Below are 15,562 nucleotides of genomic sequence, written 5' to 3' on the forward strand. Positions count from 1 at the left end.
TCGGGCGTCACGTGACAATGGCCAAGAACACGATTCCCCAGCCTCGGAAACAGACATCAGCGCGCTCCGACTCTGGCCTGTCGGGCGGCTCAGGGTGGTCAGCGCGGGTGCGAGTGCTGCAAACTCTTCCTGATTTGCATTCCCAGTGTTGGCGCATTGAGGGGTGGCAGGCAGCGAGGGGCACTTGAAGGCAACAACATCTTCCTTGACTCTCGTTATTCATGGCGCACGCGTAATTGTCACTCTGTGAACTGTGACTGCAGTCCCGCTTCACTCAGCTTTCCCGCTTTCCCATTAACTGCAATTCGTAACCGTCCACAGAGCATTATAATGGATATACCTAACAGCAAATGGTTTAACTGTCTGAGAAAATATGAAAAGCATTCAAGGCGAATTGGCTAAACAGGGAATGTCGAATCGAGATATTTGAGGACGGTTAGGATAAGTTTAAATAAAGTTCGCAGTCTCTTTCTATTTATATAAGAAAGCAAAATCTTTGAGATCTTCAAATATGGTGATCAGAAAATGTTGGGTAAAGAACTCTATTGAATGAGGCACTACATTTCATATACATGATTAATATCAGACTTACATATATATCACAAAATAATTCTTATTTATTTATTTATTCAATTGAATTTAATTACTTTGATCCGCTAAGAGAGTATAAAATAGGAAAAAATGTAATGCAAAAAAAAAAAAAAAAAAAAAAAAATTCCTTTAAAAATTTAACAAAGTTATTCCTAACTCGGTATTAGTAGTTTATTAGCTTAAATAGACCTATGCTGCGAACATATTTCTTAAATCGTTCCAATCTAGTGTAATAAAAAAATTAAACAAGGTTTATATAGTACGTATATCATTTATAGTAATTGGATTTGCCTAACTTGTTTTTATATGGCAGTTATCACCAAATAGGAATAGCAGCTCGAAAACGTATCCAATTAGAAATTTTGTATTATGAATATTATTTGAATATTTTGCTTATAATTTTTAGCCTTGTGGCCTTTGAAAGTCTGTTTCGTTTAGTCTTAGCTGCAAGTGTACTCATCATTCGTTGATTCTCTCTCTCTCACTCTCTCTCTTTCTCTCTCTCTCTCTCTCTCGCTATCTGTCGCTCTCGCTCTCCCTCTCAACTTTAGTGTTTTGTTGTTTCTTCGCGCTGTTTAGATTTCGGCATTTTACTGTAGCAGTTGAAAACGATGCGAATCTTAACATTTTTATCACGTTCGATTCGCACATGTTTTGCATACCCTGCACATTATTGCATACACATGCCTATCTGCAATCCAGCACCAACCATTCCCATTCCCATTCCCATTGCCAGAGACCCTCAGAGCCGCCTGCGCATGTTCGCTTCATCCTTCATCCAGTTGCTGTTGCCGCATTTCCGACACTCTGCTGGACGAGGACGAAAAGCCGAGTCTGATGGCTGCGGCGCTTTGACATGCATTTAATTGCCTCTCGCCTCTCTCTGTCTCTCTCTCTCTCTCGCTCTCTCACTTGCTAAGTAACCATACAGATATCCCGCTCTCGCTCTAGCTCTCACTCTGTCTGTGGTCTGTCAGTCAGCTGACCCTGTGCGTCCGGCCGCGGTTCGCCTTTTAAATCCGCTTCGGCAACAATTAAAATTGACACATTTCGTTGCGTTTCGTTGGCGGTTGCCTTTGATTCCGTGCTTTGTCCTCAACTGCATCTGCATTCTTCTCGCTTTGTTCTTATGCGTTGGCGTTGACCAGGCAGTTAAAAAGCTGGTGGACGAGCTGCAGGAGTGGGAACAGCTTGAGTGGCTTGGGCTGTTGGCCTGTTTGGCGGCTCACAAACAAATCGAGCTCTGCTTTGAGCTGGCTGCAGTCAGCATATAATATGCATCTTTGTAATTAAGCAATTTCAGCCACCCTGCATGTAGCTGCACTACCACAAGCACAACCACAACCAGCAGCACCACAACTCGCTCTCATGCTTGGCCTACAGTCAGCTATAAAAGTACATAACAAATCATGCGCCATTTTTGCAGCAATATTGCCTTGCATAATTTGGTGGTCAGCCGCAGTCATAGCAGTAGTCGTTAGCCAAACCAAAGAGCACCACTAAATCAGCAGCAGCAGTGGCAGTGGCAGCCGCACCACCAGCACCACAGTCAGCAGCAGTCGACAGACCTTCTTCCTGCGTAATCTTGGCTGCGGCATAAATCTCGTGACTGTCATTTTTGTGTCTCCATTTTGGCGACCCAAACAATATTTTCAATGTATATTATGAAAAAAAGAAGAAGAGGCACACACACACACACACACCCATACACTGCGAGCTGAGCCCTGCCGAGGAGGCAAACAACGCAAAACCTTTTTTGTTTTTATGCTGCGAAACGGTTTTTGCGGTTTTGCATATTAAATTCTTATATGCGAAGAGCTGCCGCTGCACCACCACACAAATACAGACACACATCATATAGAATACCACCACTCACCCCCCTGCCCCTCACTGGCCGTCAACCTGCAATTCGGCTCACATTTTTCTTCAGTGATTTTCGGGGCCGCCAACTTGGTCGGAATGCATAATTTCTTTTTAATGCCATTGCCAATGCCTTGGCCATGGCCAAAGCCAGGCACTTGGTGGTTTCGTGGCACCGTCCCCCCTCTATCCGCTCTGTTCAACAAAGCGTTTGGCCTGGGAAGCAGCAGCAGCAGCAGCAGCGGCGGAGGCAGCAATCGACATCGCGCGTTGTTTTTGGGGGAATGAAATTTTTAAATGTTTGCTGCCTTCGTAATCTTGAAGTATGAATTATTGCTTTAAGATTGGATTTTCAACACTGTTGTTGAGATTAAGATACCCCGGCCCAGACCAGACCGGACGAGACCAGGCCAGGCCAGGCACCGCGTCGCAGTCAAGTAGAGCGTCCTCCGCTCGCGTCCTGCCTTGCCCACTCTCTTAATGCCCCAAACAGCAAATAATCTATAATTGCCTTTGCCGCATTTATTTACTCCTTATTTATTCTTTTTTTTTTTCGATTTTTTCCCGCAGGTACGCGAGGATGCGACCGTGGGCCATGTCGTGGGCTCGATTAGCCCCAATGAGCGCGCGGAGCTGCCGCCGGTTAGTAGCAACAGCCTGGATGAGCTGAACGATCCACTGTGCGTCACATACACCTTGAATCCGCTGACCAAGGACCTGATCGAGGGTGCCTTTGATATAGACAGGAATACGGGCAATCTGGTGGTGGCCCGCCAGCTGGACCGGGAGCTGCAGTCGGAGTTCCGGCTAGAGATACGCGCTCTGGACACCTCGGCTAGCAACAATCCGCAGAGCAGCGCGATCACCGTCAAGATCGAGGTGGCCGATGTCAATGACAATGCGCCCCGCTGGCCGCTCGATCCGATCGAGCTGCAGGTGAGCGAATCACTGCCCGTGGGCGCCATCATACACAACTTCACGGCCACCGACGCGGACTCCGGCACCAACGGGGAGCTGCAGTACCGCCTGCTGCGCTACTCGCCCCAGCTGAACGAGAGCCTGGAGAGGACGACGCCGCTGTTCGCGCTGGACTCGCTGACGGGCTCGTTGAGCCTGCAGGCGCCGCTGGACTATGAGTCGCTGCAGGAGTATTTGCTCATTGTGCAGGCGCTGGATCAATCCTCCAACGTAACGGAACGACTGCAGACCTCGGTCACGGTGCGGCTGCGCATCCTGGATGCCAACGACAATGCGCCGCAGTTTGTGGTGCCCAGCACCAGTGGTGCCAGTGGTGCAGGTGGTGCTGCCACAGTGTATGTGAGCGATGCCACACGCATTGGCGAAATGGTCACGCATATTGTGGCCGTGGATCGGGATGCTGGAGAGAACGGGCGCATCAGCTACGACATTGTCAGCGGCAACGGCGAGGGACGCTTTCGCATCAAGGCCCAGTCGGGCATCATTGAGCTGGCCAAGACACTGCCACCTGCCTCCGAGCAGCTGGACAAGACTGGCCGATTCATACTGACCATCCGTGCCAGCGATCATGGCGCTCCCTCACCACAGCACACGACTCTCAGTCTCCAGCTGCTGGTGCAGGGCAGCCACAGCAATCCGCCCCGATTTCTGCAGGCCGTTTACGAGGCGACCATCCTGGAGAATGTGCCCAGCGGCAGCTTCGTGCTGCAGGTCGCCGCCAAAGCCTTTCATGGAGCCGACAATGGTAAGCAGACTTGTAGCATTAGATAAGTATTAAATAATTATTCAATTGTGGAAGGAAAACTGATCCACTACTCATTAACGGTTAGGACTGGAGACTTTAAATATTTGAACTTTGTTCTCACTAATGTCCCAATGAAATCTCTCCCATCTTTCCAAACAACAGCAAATCTCAGTTATGAAATACCCAATGGTGTGGCGGAAGACCATTTCCATGTGGACTGGCAGCGCGGCATTGTGACGACGCGTGGCCAATTCGATCGTGAGACGCAGGCCCGTTACACGTTGCCCATTTACGTGCGTGATGCCAATCGCATGAGTGCCACGCCCACCTCTGCCATACGCAAACAACGCTCCTCGGAGAGCAGCGCGGAGCCGGCAACGGGCCAGCACTTTGACGTGGCCACACTCATCATCAGCATTGGCGACGTCAATGACAATGCACCGGAGTTCCGGCCGGGCTCCTGCTACGGTCTATCCGTGCCGGAAAACAGCGAATCGTCCGTCATTCACACGGTGGTGGCCAGCGACCTGGACGAAGGCGTCAATGCAGAGATCGTGTACAGCATTATTGGTGCGTATTCCCTAATAAATTTCGGAATTAACTCAATTCTAATCAGAGCTATTCTCCCTCTGTTATCTTTCTACGACAGGCGGCAATCTGGGCAATAAGTTCAGCATTGATGCCCGGACAGGCGAGCTGAGCGCACGGCCCTTGGATCGGGAGCAGCACGCTCGATACACGCTGCAGCTGCAGGCGTCGGATCGCGGCCAGCCCATCACCCATCAGGGTCATTGCAACATCAGCGTCTTCGTGGAGGATCAGAATGACAATGAGCCGCGCTTCGACCAGCCCAAATACGTGGCCAGTGTGCCGGAGAATGCGGCCATCGGCAGCAGCGTGCTGCGCATTAACGCCCGCGATGCCGACCTGGGTGTGAACTCCAAGTTGGTTTACTCCCTGGCCAATGAGACGCAATGGCAGTTTGCTATCGACGGAACCAGCGGACTCATCACAACCGTCGGGTAAGTCTACAGATGCCGAAAGATATAAAGACTACTCTAACAAAATGCCGAAGTAGAGTCAGAGTCAGACTCAGACTCAGACTAGGTAGCGCCACATCAAATTGAGGTTTTAGACTTTAGCTAAAGGGATATTTGTCTTGGGTCAATGCAGTGCAACATCTTATCTGCTAGCTAGATCTCGGCGCAAGGACAATGCCAGTGAAACATTGAAATACTTAATTTCCTCAATAACAAGGCGAACTAATGCGACTGCGATTGCGAATCCCCAACTACGACTACGACTACGACAAGTAGACAACATCCTACGCAACGACAATCCGGTAAAACCCTCCGCAGCAGCTATAAATAGCATTGGGCCTTGTAGCTGCATATGTGTCTGTGTGTGTGTGTACGCATAAAAAGGATTGGCTCTACTTTTTTGCTACTTCGCAGAGCTGGCTGGCTTATAAGGTCGGACCTGGAGCTGGTCTCGCTGCTCTCTGTACTTGAGGGCCCCCTCTGGTGCAAATTTATGCTTATTGACAATCAATGATGACAACAATTGCTTGTTCCGTCTGATGCACAGAGTGTGTGTGTAAGAGTGAGAGAGAGAATGAGTGAGAGAGGGGAACGGATCGTGTTGGGGTGCTACAATTGCGTTACTAGCTCTCAGTTCCGGAATGAAGTGCAGTCAGATCCTACACGATTCAACTCGAAGCTCTTCTGTTCGCTTTGATGCATTGCCCCCGATGCCTTTCTAGATTTGGGTTTAGCTTTAGCCTTTTAGCACTGGGAGCACTTGAGTTGACAGTAGCGTCAGTGTTTGCCATTTATACAAACGCGATCCGCTGTCATGTACCAATTTTTATCTTGCGCTGATTGTCGGCAAACAATAAAAACGAAAAACCCCGCCAACCAGCAAGCCCAACCAACAACAGAAACTCTAAAGAAAAAACATTCAGGGAAAAAAAAAAAAAAAAAAAAACAGGCAACCCAGCCAAAGCGAACCAAAAGTCGGAAAACAACGATGAGAACTGAGAGCAGCACCACATGGCGAGGTAGAAGAATTGTAGAGCGACAGTCAAGAGTGGACAGCGCGGACGGACAGACGGACAGACAGATGGACAGACGTGCAGCCTGGACAGACATTTCGTGACGTTGTTGTTAGTCTTGGATCGCTTTCGCGGTCGCGCTCTTGGGCTTGGACTTGGACTTGGACTCGCGCTGCTTGGGCTAAATAAAGTCAGGATTGGAGCAGCACAGCTAAAAAATAAAAAAAGACAACAGCAAAAATGTGGCGGCCGCTTGTCCAGTCTGTTGTTGTTGTTGTTGTTGTTGTTGTTGTTGCTAGCTACTTTTTTGTGGAGACTCTGACGAACTGACTGACCGGACAAGACTAGGCGCAGTTGCTGAGGCTCTCGCTTGTTGCTTCGCCTGTCTGATGATCAGCAAGCGCAGCCGACAATGACAACAACAACAACAACAACAACAAAAACTGTTGACTGACCCTTGGCAGGCATTGCTGTTGTTGTTGTTTTTGAATAGACAACAACAAACAGCGACGGCAAGCGGAATGTTTCTGCAGCCAGTTTCTTCACTTTGACTGATTCAATTCATAAAATCCGAAAGCAAAAGAGAACCAAGCATAGATGTACATTGAATACCCTAACAGAGCTTAGGCAGAGAGAGATGTTTAATAATAAAATTAAGTTAATAATATTTTCAAAAATATATCGGTAATTAATGTTAGCCATTTTGAATGAAAACAAACCCAATAAATCAGCAGATCTGCATATGAAAATCATTGCGGCATATGTAGCGACCTAATGTAAATGCCTTACTGGTTAGAGTATAATAAGGCTCAACAGCAACACGGAGCTAGAGAATTGCTTGGCGGCAGCTGAAACTGGATGAGCTCGTAATTTGCTAAATTCGTTTTATTGGACGACATGCAATCGCAGTCGAGCGGCGAGAGCTGCGAGACTTGCTCAACCCTTTGACTACGGCTAGGATTTTAATCATTTTGGTTTATTATTTGTGGCAGATACCACATACCGGAATGCCACTCGAGTGGGGCCTGCATCGTGCTCAGTGTGTTCAGTGTGCTGTGTGCCGTGTGCAGTCAGATTAGCTGCAACACGAGTGGATCATTTCAACAGCAATATTTGCTGGCAAGCAAATGACTTAATTACCTGGCAAGCGCATAGCCCAGCCCCCTCACTCCGTCCCTCTGTTAGTCGTGATACTGGATTAATTCCACATCATTTCGTGATGCTAATTGTGGCTGGGATTATGCTGGGGCACAGCAGCGGGCGACTAATTAGTGTCGCTAGAGATGATGCCCATTCGATTGTTTTTACTCTCGGCCAAGCATAAAGCCTAATCAGGGATGCATCGGACTTCCAGCTATGAATTCCTTTCGACGCCCCGCATACTAATTGACTGCATTTCTCTATGCTCCTCCACAGCAAACTGGATCGCGAGCTGCAGGCCAGCTACAGCTTCATGGTATTGGCCACCGACTGTGGACGGTACGAGGTGCGCTCCAGCAGTGTTGCCGTGCAGATCAATGTGCTGGACGTCAACGACAACAAGCCCGTCTTTGAGCGTTATCCCTACACGGGGCAGGTGCCGGCGCTCATTCAGCCGGGGCAGACGCTGCTCAAGGTGCAGGCGCACGACGCCGACCAGGGCGCCAATGGGGATGTGCTCTATGCCCTGAAGGCGGACAGCACGCTGACTGGAGCTGCCATGCGGAGCAAATTTCGCATTAATCCCAACACGGGCGCCCTGAGTGCCACCCAGAGCCTGGCCAGCGAGACAGGCAATTTGTTGCAGCTGGAGATTATTGCGCGAGACAAGGGGAATCCCCCGCAGAGCAGCGTCGGCCTGATCGAGCTGCTCGTGGGCGAGCCCAGCCCCGGAGTGCCCGTGCTCCACTTCCAGAACGAAACCTATCGGACGAAGCTGCGCGAAAACTCCCCCACGGGCACTAAGCTGCTCCACGTGGCTGCCGTGCGCAGCGATGGCCGGCGGCAGAAGCTGAACTTCTCCTTTGGCGCTGGCAATGATGACGGAATATTCGCGCTGGATTCGGCTACAGGTGAAATACGTGTGGCGAATCCCCAACTGCTGGACTACGATCGCTTTGCCACGCCCACGTTGGCGCCGCTCAGTCGCGGCCGTGCCATGCACTACGAGCAGGGGCAGGCAGAGATGGAGCAGGCCGAGCAGCAGGAGCAACAGGATAGCACAAATAGCTCAAGGAGCCAACGCGCCTTGACCAGCTCTTCGTTTGCCTTGGCCACGACTCAGCCTCACGAGCTGCGCCTCGTGGTGGTGGCACGCACCACTGAGCCACCATTCCTGTCCAGCTACGCGGAGCTGGTTGTCGAGCTGGAGGATGAGAATGACAACAGTCCACAGTTTTCGCAGCGTCAGTTCGTGGCTACCGCCTGGGAGGGCAACAGCAAAGGCACCTTCGTCGCCCAGGTGCAGGCCTTCGATGCGGACGAGGGCGCCAATGCACGCCTCCGATACCACATAGTGGACGGCAACCACGACAACGCGTTCGTCATCGAGCCCGCCTTTAGCGGCATTGTGCGAACAAATATTGTGCTCGACCGCGAAATCCGCGACGTCTACAGCCTCAAGATAATCGCCACCGATGAGGGTGTGCCCCAGATGACGGGCACCTCAACGATACGCGTGCACATCGTGGACGTCAACGACAACCAGCCCACGTTTCCGCCCAACAATGTAATCAGCGTCAGTGAGGGTGAGTTGAAGGGGATAAATATTAAATATTAAATATAAAATATATAAAATATAAAATATGAAATATAAAATATAAAATATAAAATATAAAATATAAAATATAAAATATAAAATATAAAATATAAAATATAAAATATAAAATATAAAATATAAAATATAAAATATAAAATATAAAATATAAAATATAAAATATAAAATATAAAATATAAAATATAAAATATAAAATATAAAATATAAAATATAAAATATAAAATATAAAATATAAAATATAAAATATAAAATATAAGATATAAAATATAAAATATAAAATATAATATATAAAATATAAAATTTAAGATATAAAATATGAAATATAAAATATAAAATATGAAATATAAAATATAAAATATAAAATATAAAATATAAAATATAAAATATAAAATATAAAATATAAAATATAAAATACAAAATATAAAATATAACATATAAAATATAAAATATAAATATAAAATATAAAATATATATTAATCTCTTTATATATGTATATTCCAACTAATCTTTATCTTTTTCCCAATTTACCTATTCTCTCTCTCTCCCTCTCTCTCTCGCTCTCCCTGTATCTTTGCAGGCACCGAACTGGGCGCTGTGATAGCCTCGCTGTCGGCCAACGATGTGGACACCTATCCCTCGCTGACCTACCGCCTGGGCAACGATTCACCTGTGGAGAGGGATAATCTGATGCACTTCAGCATAGATCGCTACAGTGGGAAACTGGTGCTGAAGCGTCGCCTGGACTACGAGCTGCAGCAGGAGTACCAATTGGAGATAATAGCGTCTGATGCGGCGCACGAGGCACGCACCACGCTCACCGTCAGAGTGGCCGATGAGAATGACAATGCGCCCAGATTTGTGGCACAGAAGCCGCCGGCGTACTTTGCGCTGTTGCCGGCAGCAACAGAGCTGCTGGAAAGCTCCTCCATGGATGTGGAGCTGGTCACGGTGAATGCCACAGACGCGGATGCCGAGGGTCGCAACTCAAGGATTAGCTACCACATCGAGCCACCAGTGGCCGGGTTCAGCGTGCATGCCACGACGGGCGTGGTCTCGGTCAACATGAGTCACCTGCCTGCCGCTGTGTCCAGCAGCGGGGACTACTTTGTGGGCATTGTGGCACGGGATGCGGGCAAGCCGCAGCTGAGTGGTGCCACGCTGCTGCGCGTGCAGCCGGATGACAGCGGTGCGGGCCGCACGCAATTCCTGCAGACCCAATATCGCGCACAGATCAGCGAGGCGGCGCCGCTCGGCTCAGTTGTGCTGCAGCTCGGTCAGGATGTCAAGGATCAGGCATTGGCCATAGTCGCGGGCAACGAGGAAGCCGCCTTCGAGCTGCTGCCCAACAAGGCGCTCGTGCTGGTCAAGCTGCTGGACCGTGAACGGAATGATCTCTACAAGCTGCAGCTGCAGCTCAGCCAAGGCAACGGCAACATAGCGGGCACTAGCTCCAGTTCCGGTTCCAGTTCCAGCTCCAATTCGAGCACCGGCATTACGGTCTTTGTCAGCGTGCTGGACGCCAACGACAATGCGCCCATCTTCGATCCCAGCGCCAAGTACGAGGCAGAGATCAGCGAGCTGGCGCCGCTGCGTTATTCGATTGCCCAGCTGCTCGCTCTGGACGCCGACCAGGAGAACACGCCCAACTCCGAGGTGGTCTACGACATCAGTTCCGGCAACGACGAGCACATGTTCACCATTGACCTGGTCAGCGGCGTGCTCTTCGTCAACAATCGCCTGGACTACGATAGCGGCGCGACGAGCTATGAGCTGATCATACGCGCCTGCGACAGCCACGAGCCGCGGCCACTCTGCAGCCTGCAGAGGTTCCAGCTGTCGCTGCACGACGAGAACGACAACGCGCCGCAGTTTCCGCTGGCCGAATACGTTCACTCGCTGGCCGAGAACGAGCCGCTGGGCAGCTCCGTGTTTCGGGCCCATGCCAGCGATCTGGATCGCGGCGCCTTTGGCCAGCTGAACTATAGCCTGGTGGCGGCACCTGGCGATGACAGCTCGTGGCGTCTGTTCCGCGTGGACGCCGCCACGGGCATTGTCAGCTCGGGCGCAGTGTTCGACTACGAGCAGCGGCAGCGCTACAATCTGCAGCTGCGGGCCAGCGACATGGGCGGACGGAGCGCTCGGGTGGCGGTGCGCGTTGAGATTGAGTCGCGGGACGAGTTCACGCCACAGTTCACGGAGCGCACATATCGGTTCGCGCTGCCAGCGTCGACAGCGCTGCCGCTGGGCTTTGTCGTCGGGCAGGTGACGGCCACAGATGCCGATAGCGGTGCGGACGGACGTGTGGTTTACCAATTAAGCGCACCACACAGCCACTTCAAGGTGAATCGCAGCAGCGGCGCGGTGCTGATCAAAAGGAAGCTAGACGACAGCCTCATCGACGACGGCCGCGATATCAGCCTGGTGATCTCGGCTTCGTCGGGCCGCCACAACTCGCTGACGAACATGACCGTCGTGGAGATTGCGCTGGATCCGCTGGCACATCCCAACACGAACCTCGCTTCCATTGGCATTGCCGGTGGTGCGGCGGGTGGCGGCGCGGCCGATGGTGGTGCCAGTGGCTCTGGCGGCTCGCCCAGCGATTGGATTGTCGGTGTGCTAGTCACGCTCCTGCTCATCCTCTGCGCCGCTGCGGGCATCTTCCTCTTCATCCACATGCGCAGCCGACGGCCGCGCAACGCAGTCAAGCCGCATCTGAGCAGCGAAACGGTGGGCGTCGGCAACTCCAACAGCTACGTGGATCCCAGTGCCTTCGACACCATGCCCATACGCGGCGGCATGACGGCAGCGGGCGGCGCCAGTGGTGCTGTGGCCTCCGGCCAGTTTGCACCGCCCAAATACGATGAGATTCCGCCGTTCGGTCCGCATGCGGGCAGCTCGGGCGCAGCTACCACATCCGAGCTCTCCGGCTCCGAGCAGTCGGGCTCGAGTGGCCGCGGCTCGGCGGAAGATGATGGCGAGGATGAGGAGATCCGCATGATCAACGAGGGACCATTGAGCCACCGTGCTGGCGCCGGCGCCGGCAGCGACGATGGCCGCATTTCGGACATCTCGGTGCAGAACACGCAGGAGTACCTCGCCCGCCTGGGCATCGTGGACCACGATCCCAGCGGCGGCGGCACCGGCGCCGCCTCCAGCATGGCCGGCTCCAGCCATCCCATGCCCATGGCCATGCCCATGCCCACGCTGCATATGTTCGATGCGGACGAAACGGCGCGCTCGGACATCACAAATCTGATCTACGCCAAGCTGAACGACGTGGCCGGTGCTGGCTCGGAGCGGGGCAGCAGCGCAGACGACGCGGCCACCACGGCGGGCAGCATCGGCACCGTGGGCCATGGCCACGGCCACGGCGTGATGGCCAGCTATGGCGAGGTGCCGGTTCCTGTGCCGGTGCCCGTCGTGGTTGGCGGCAGCAATGTGGGTGGCTCGCTCAGCTCCATTGTGCACAGCGAGGAGGAGCTGACGGGCAGCTATAACTGGGACTACCTGCTTGACTGGGGTCCGCAGTACCAGCCGCTGGCGCACGTCTTCTCCGAGATAGCAAGACTGAAGGACGACACGATGTCGGAGCACAGCGGTCACAGTGGCAGCGGCGCCTCGTCCAGCGCGAAGAGCAAACAGTCCCTGGCCCACTCCTCGCACTCCTCGGGCGCTGGCAGTGTGGTGCTAAAGGCACCACCCGCACACATACCACCACCGCTGCTGACCAACGTGGCACCGCGCGCCATCAATCTCCCCGTGCTGGGCAATGCGGGTGGCCTTCGCCTGCCGCCCCACCTCAGCATGTCCGGTTTGCCACGTTCGCCCATCGGTCACGAGGCCAGCGGCGGCTTCAGCACCTCCTCGGCCATGTCGCCCTCGTTTTCGCCTTCGCTCTCGCCGCTGGCAACGCGTTCGCCATCGATTTCGCCCCTGGGCGGGCCACCCACTCACATGTCGCACGTCTCTCTGCCGCGCCACGCCCCCCAGCCCAGCCAGCGCGCCAATGTGGGCACGCGAATGTGAGCCATGAGACGTGAACCGTGAACTGAACCCGCAATTCCCCCCAAAACTGTGTGATCAAACATTAGAGTTAGCCCACTTAGCGTACTTAGTTCTAGTTAGTGCCAGAGACTTGGATTCGTATAGAGCGCAGCTGCACATGCATAGTATTAATTGCACCACAACACATAAGAAATACACACACACACACACATATGCATTATCAAGTAAAAACAAGGGTCCAGGCAACACTTTTGAGAGATTTCCATTAATCCTTGTTGATATTCGTTTCCAAAAAGTTGTTTAAAAAAAATTATTTAATCATAACTTATTATATCCCTAATCACTTCAACTATTTGCTATTCGATTGCTTTGTTGTTAATTAAGATTGTATTAAATTAATTTCCATAAGTCATGATGTATCGCATTCCATTGACGAGTGTTGCTGGGAACTCATTAGGCACATCAACATACCAACACCAACACACACACTCACTCACACAGGCACGCATAGCTGTTGTATGTAATGTATATAAAGTATATGTACGATTGTAGTAGTAACACGACCACAAAGCCAACAAAGACTCTCTGATAAATATGCTTGGTTGGCCGCCTCGAAGCGCCAACGGGCCGAACAGACAAAAAAAAAACCAAGCCAGCCATAAGTTGTAAGCATTTCTTAAAAGCTAAACAGAAAAGTAAAGAGAAGAAGATAAATAAAGAAAATAATAATAAGTAAGGCAGACATAAAACGTAGAGCCTAACGTAGTACGTAACGAGTAGTACGTAAACGATGTAGAGTTAAGCATAGAACTAAACTAGTTTTTTCTTCCCTACGAAGCGCAAACGAAAGGAAACGCGACTAAACGAACCAAGTGCACTTAACCATTAAACATTACCATTTAGAATCGAACAAGAAGAAGAATATAACAAAAAAAGAGAATGAAGAACGCTCGCATGTCTGCCTTCATTCCCATTCCCATTCCCTTTCGTATCCCTATTCCCATTCTGATTCCCCCACACCATGATATCGCATTATCAAAATACAGAGAATAATCAACCTGCGATACTAAGAAATGAAGAGAAAGAGCCGAGTGCCAAGGCAAGGCAGCAGCAGGAGGAGGAGAAGGAAGAGAAGGAGTAGTACGAGGAGCGGGCGGGAGAGGGAAAATTGTAAAAAGTTGTTTTTAGTAATCATTGGAGAGCCCTTGTAAATGTTTTTCCATACTTAGCACGATATATGCATACATATACCATTTACGATATACACGTACGATTAACGATATAACAACATATGCCTTACGATATTTAGCCCTTAAGTTGTAGTTTCTTAGTTATTTTTCACTTTATGTGTGATGCTAATTGTTTAATTGTCTCTCTACGATCTAGCAAAGCTGTAAAAATTGATATATAAGTAATATACATATGCGTATATATTCTGTATTCCATTCTAGATCTAGAGCATTATGTTTAAGCCATAGTTTGTAATAGCGAAAGAAACAATCAAAAATAAATATGAAATATACTAAAATACCAGTTGAGTTCTTTTTGCCGCATTCGGCGTGTTACAAATTGCTGTTGTGTTTGTGATTAATTTCCATTAACGTTTCGACAGCCCCGGGCGGCCAACCACCAAGCAGCACCACCACCATCTAGCAACCACAAGGACTGCAAATTTACAGACATCGACGAGGAGCTGGAAATGGATTGCCGGCAGAACGCCTTCATTATTATTATTTTTGCAGTTGTTTTGCTTGCATGCCCTTACAGTGGGTATTATAATTATGTCACGCAATGTGTTACACATAAAGGCAGCCCTTGGCATGCCGATAAGCATGCCAGCTCAATCTTGATCTCAATCTTAATCTTAATCGTGGGTATGAACTGTGTGGTTATTTATTTTCGCTGCGAGCACTCTACACATCAGATGGATGGGATCATGCCTTGTATATCAAAAAGGGCTCATGGAATTAATCGCTTCATCATTTGGCTACCTAAAGTAAAATATTTATGAGATTTTAGACTAATTTTTTATCGATATGAAATTGCAGTTTGGAATAGAGTATAGAAACTTCTGCCATTTTGGCAGTCAACTGCAAAAGTGTCAGCCACGCCCATGTCAGAGTGCGAACATTGGGTCTTGCACATGTTGTAGGTGGCAGAAACGTAGCTGAACTCTTGAACTGACATGCCACATACGCAGCAGCCGCCGACTCACCAACCAGCCTGCTCCACACACCGGCTTGTTGTCGCGCCTTGCAATCTGAGCGACGAAAGGCGGAGGCCGCCTTGTTGAAGCAGTTGCTGCTGCCGCTGCTGCTGCAGTTACCGCAAATTCTAGACGTGCAGCAGCCGAAGCGAAGAAGGGCCAACTGCCTGATGAAGGGAAACAGCGGATTGAAAGGGAGCAGCAGCAACAGCCGCAGGATGGGCAGCAGGAGGAGCAGCAGCAGCAGGAGCAGCAGCCGTCCGAGCGACGTCGTACTTTGTCTTCATTTCAAAGACGTTGCATGAACTCATTTATTTGTTTCTGATTTCTGGCCACTAACACACCTCTCCCAGCACTGGCCCCCTCGCA

The 15,562-nt window shown here is 50.3% G+C and overlaps 1 protein-coding gene across 1 annotated transcript in view; it reads left to right on the forward strand.

Moving 5' to 3' along the window:
* Positions 1-14,515, forward strand: part of LOC6577682 (protein dachsous) — an 86,439-nt gene extending 71,924 nt beyond the window's left edge. The window contains exons 7-11 of the mRNA XM_002003596.4: positions 3,022-4,174; positions 4,337-4,744; positions 4,824-5,196; positions 7,644-8,953; positions 9,560-14,515. Coding sequence (XP_002003632.3) covers positions 3,022-4,174; positions 4,337-4,744; positions 4,824-5,196; positions 7,644-8,953; positions 9,560-13,008 — 6,693 coding nt within the window. The 3' untranslated portion in view covers positions 13,009-14,515. The remainder of the gene's footprint in view (positions 1-3,021; positions 4,175-4,336; positions 4,745-4,823; positions 5,197-7,643; positions 8,954-9,559) is intronic.
* Positions 14,516-15,562: the final 1,047 nt, after the last annotated feature.

The sequence above is a fragment of the Drosophila mojavensis genome, unplaced genomic scaffold (genome assembly GCF_018153725.1).
Source record: "Drosophila mojavensis isolate 15081-1352.22 unplaced genomic scaffold, ASM1815372v1 contig_36, whole genome shotgun sequence".
Lineage (NCBI taxonomy): Eukaryota > Metazoa > Arthropoda > Insecta > Diptera > Drosophilidae > Drosophila > Drosophila mojavensis.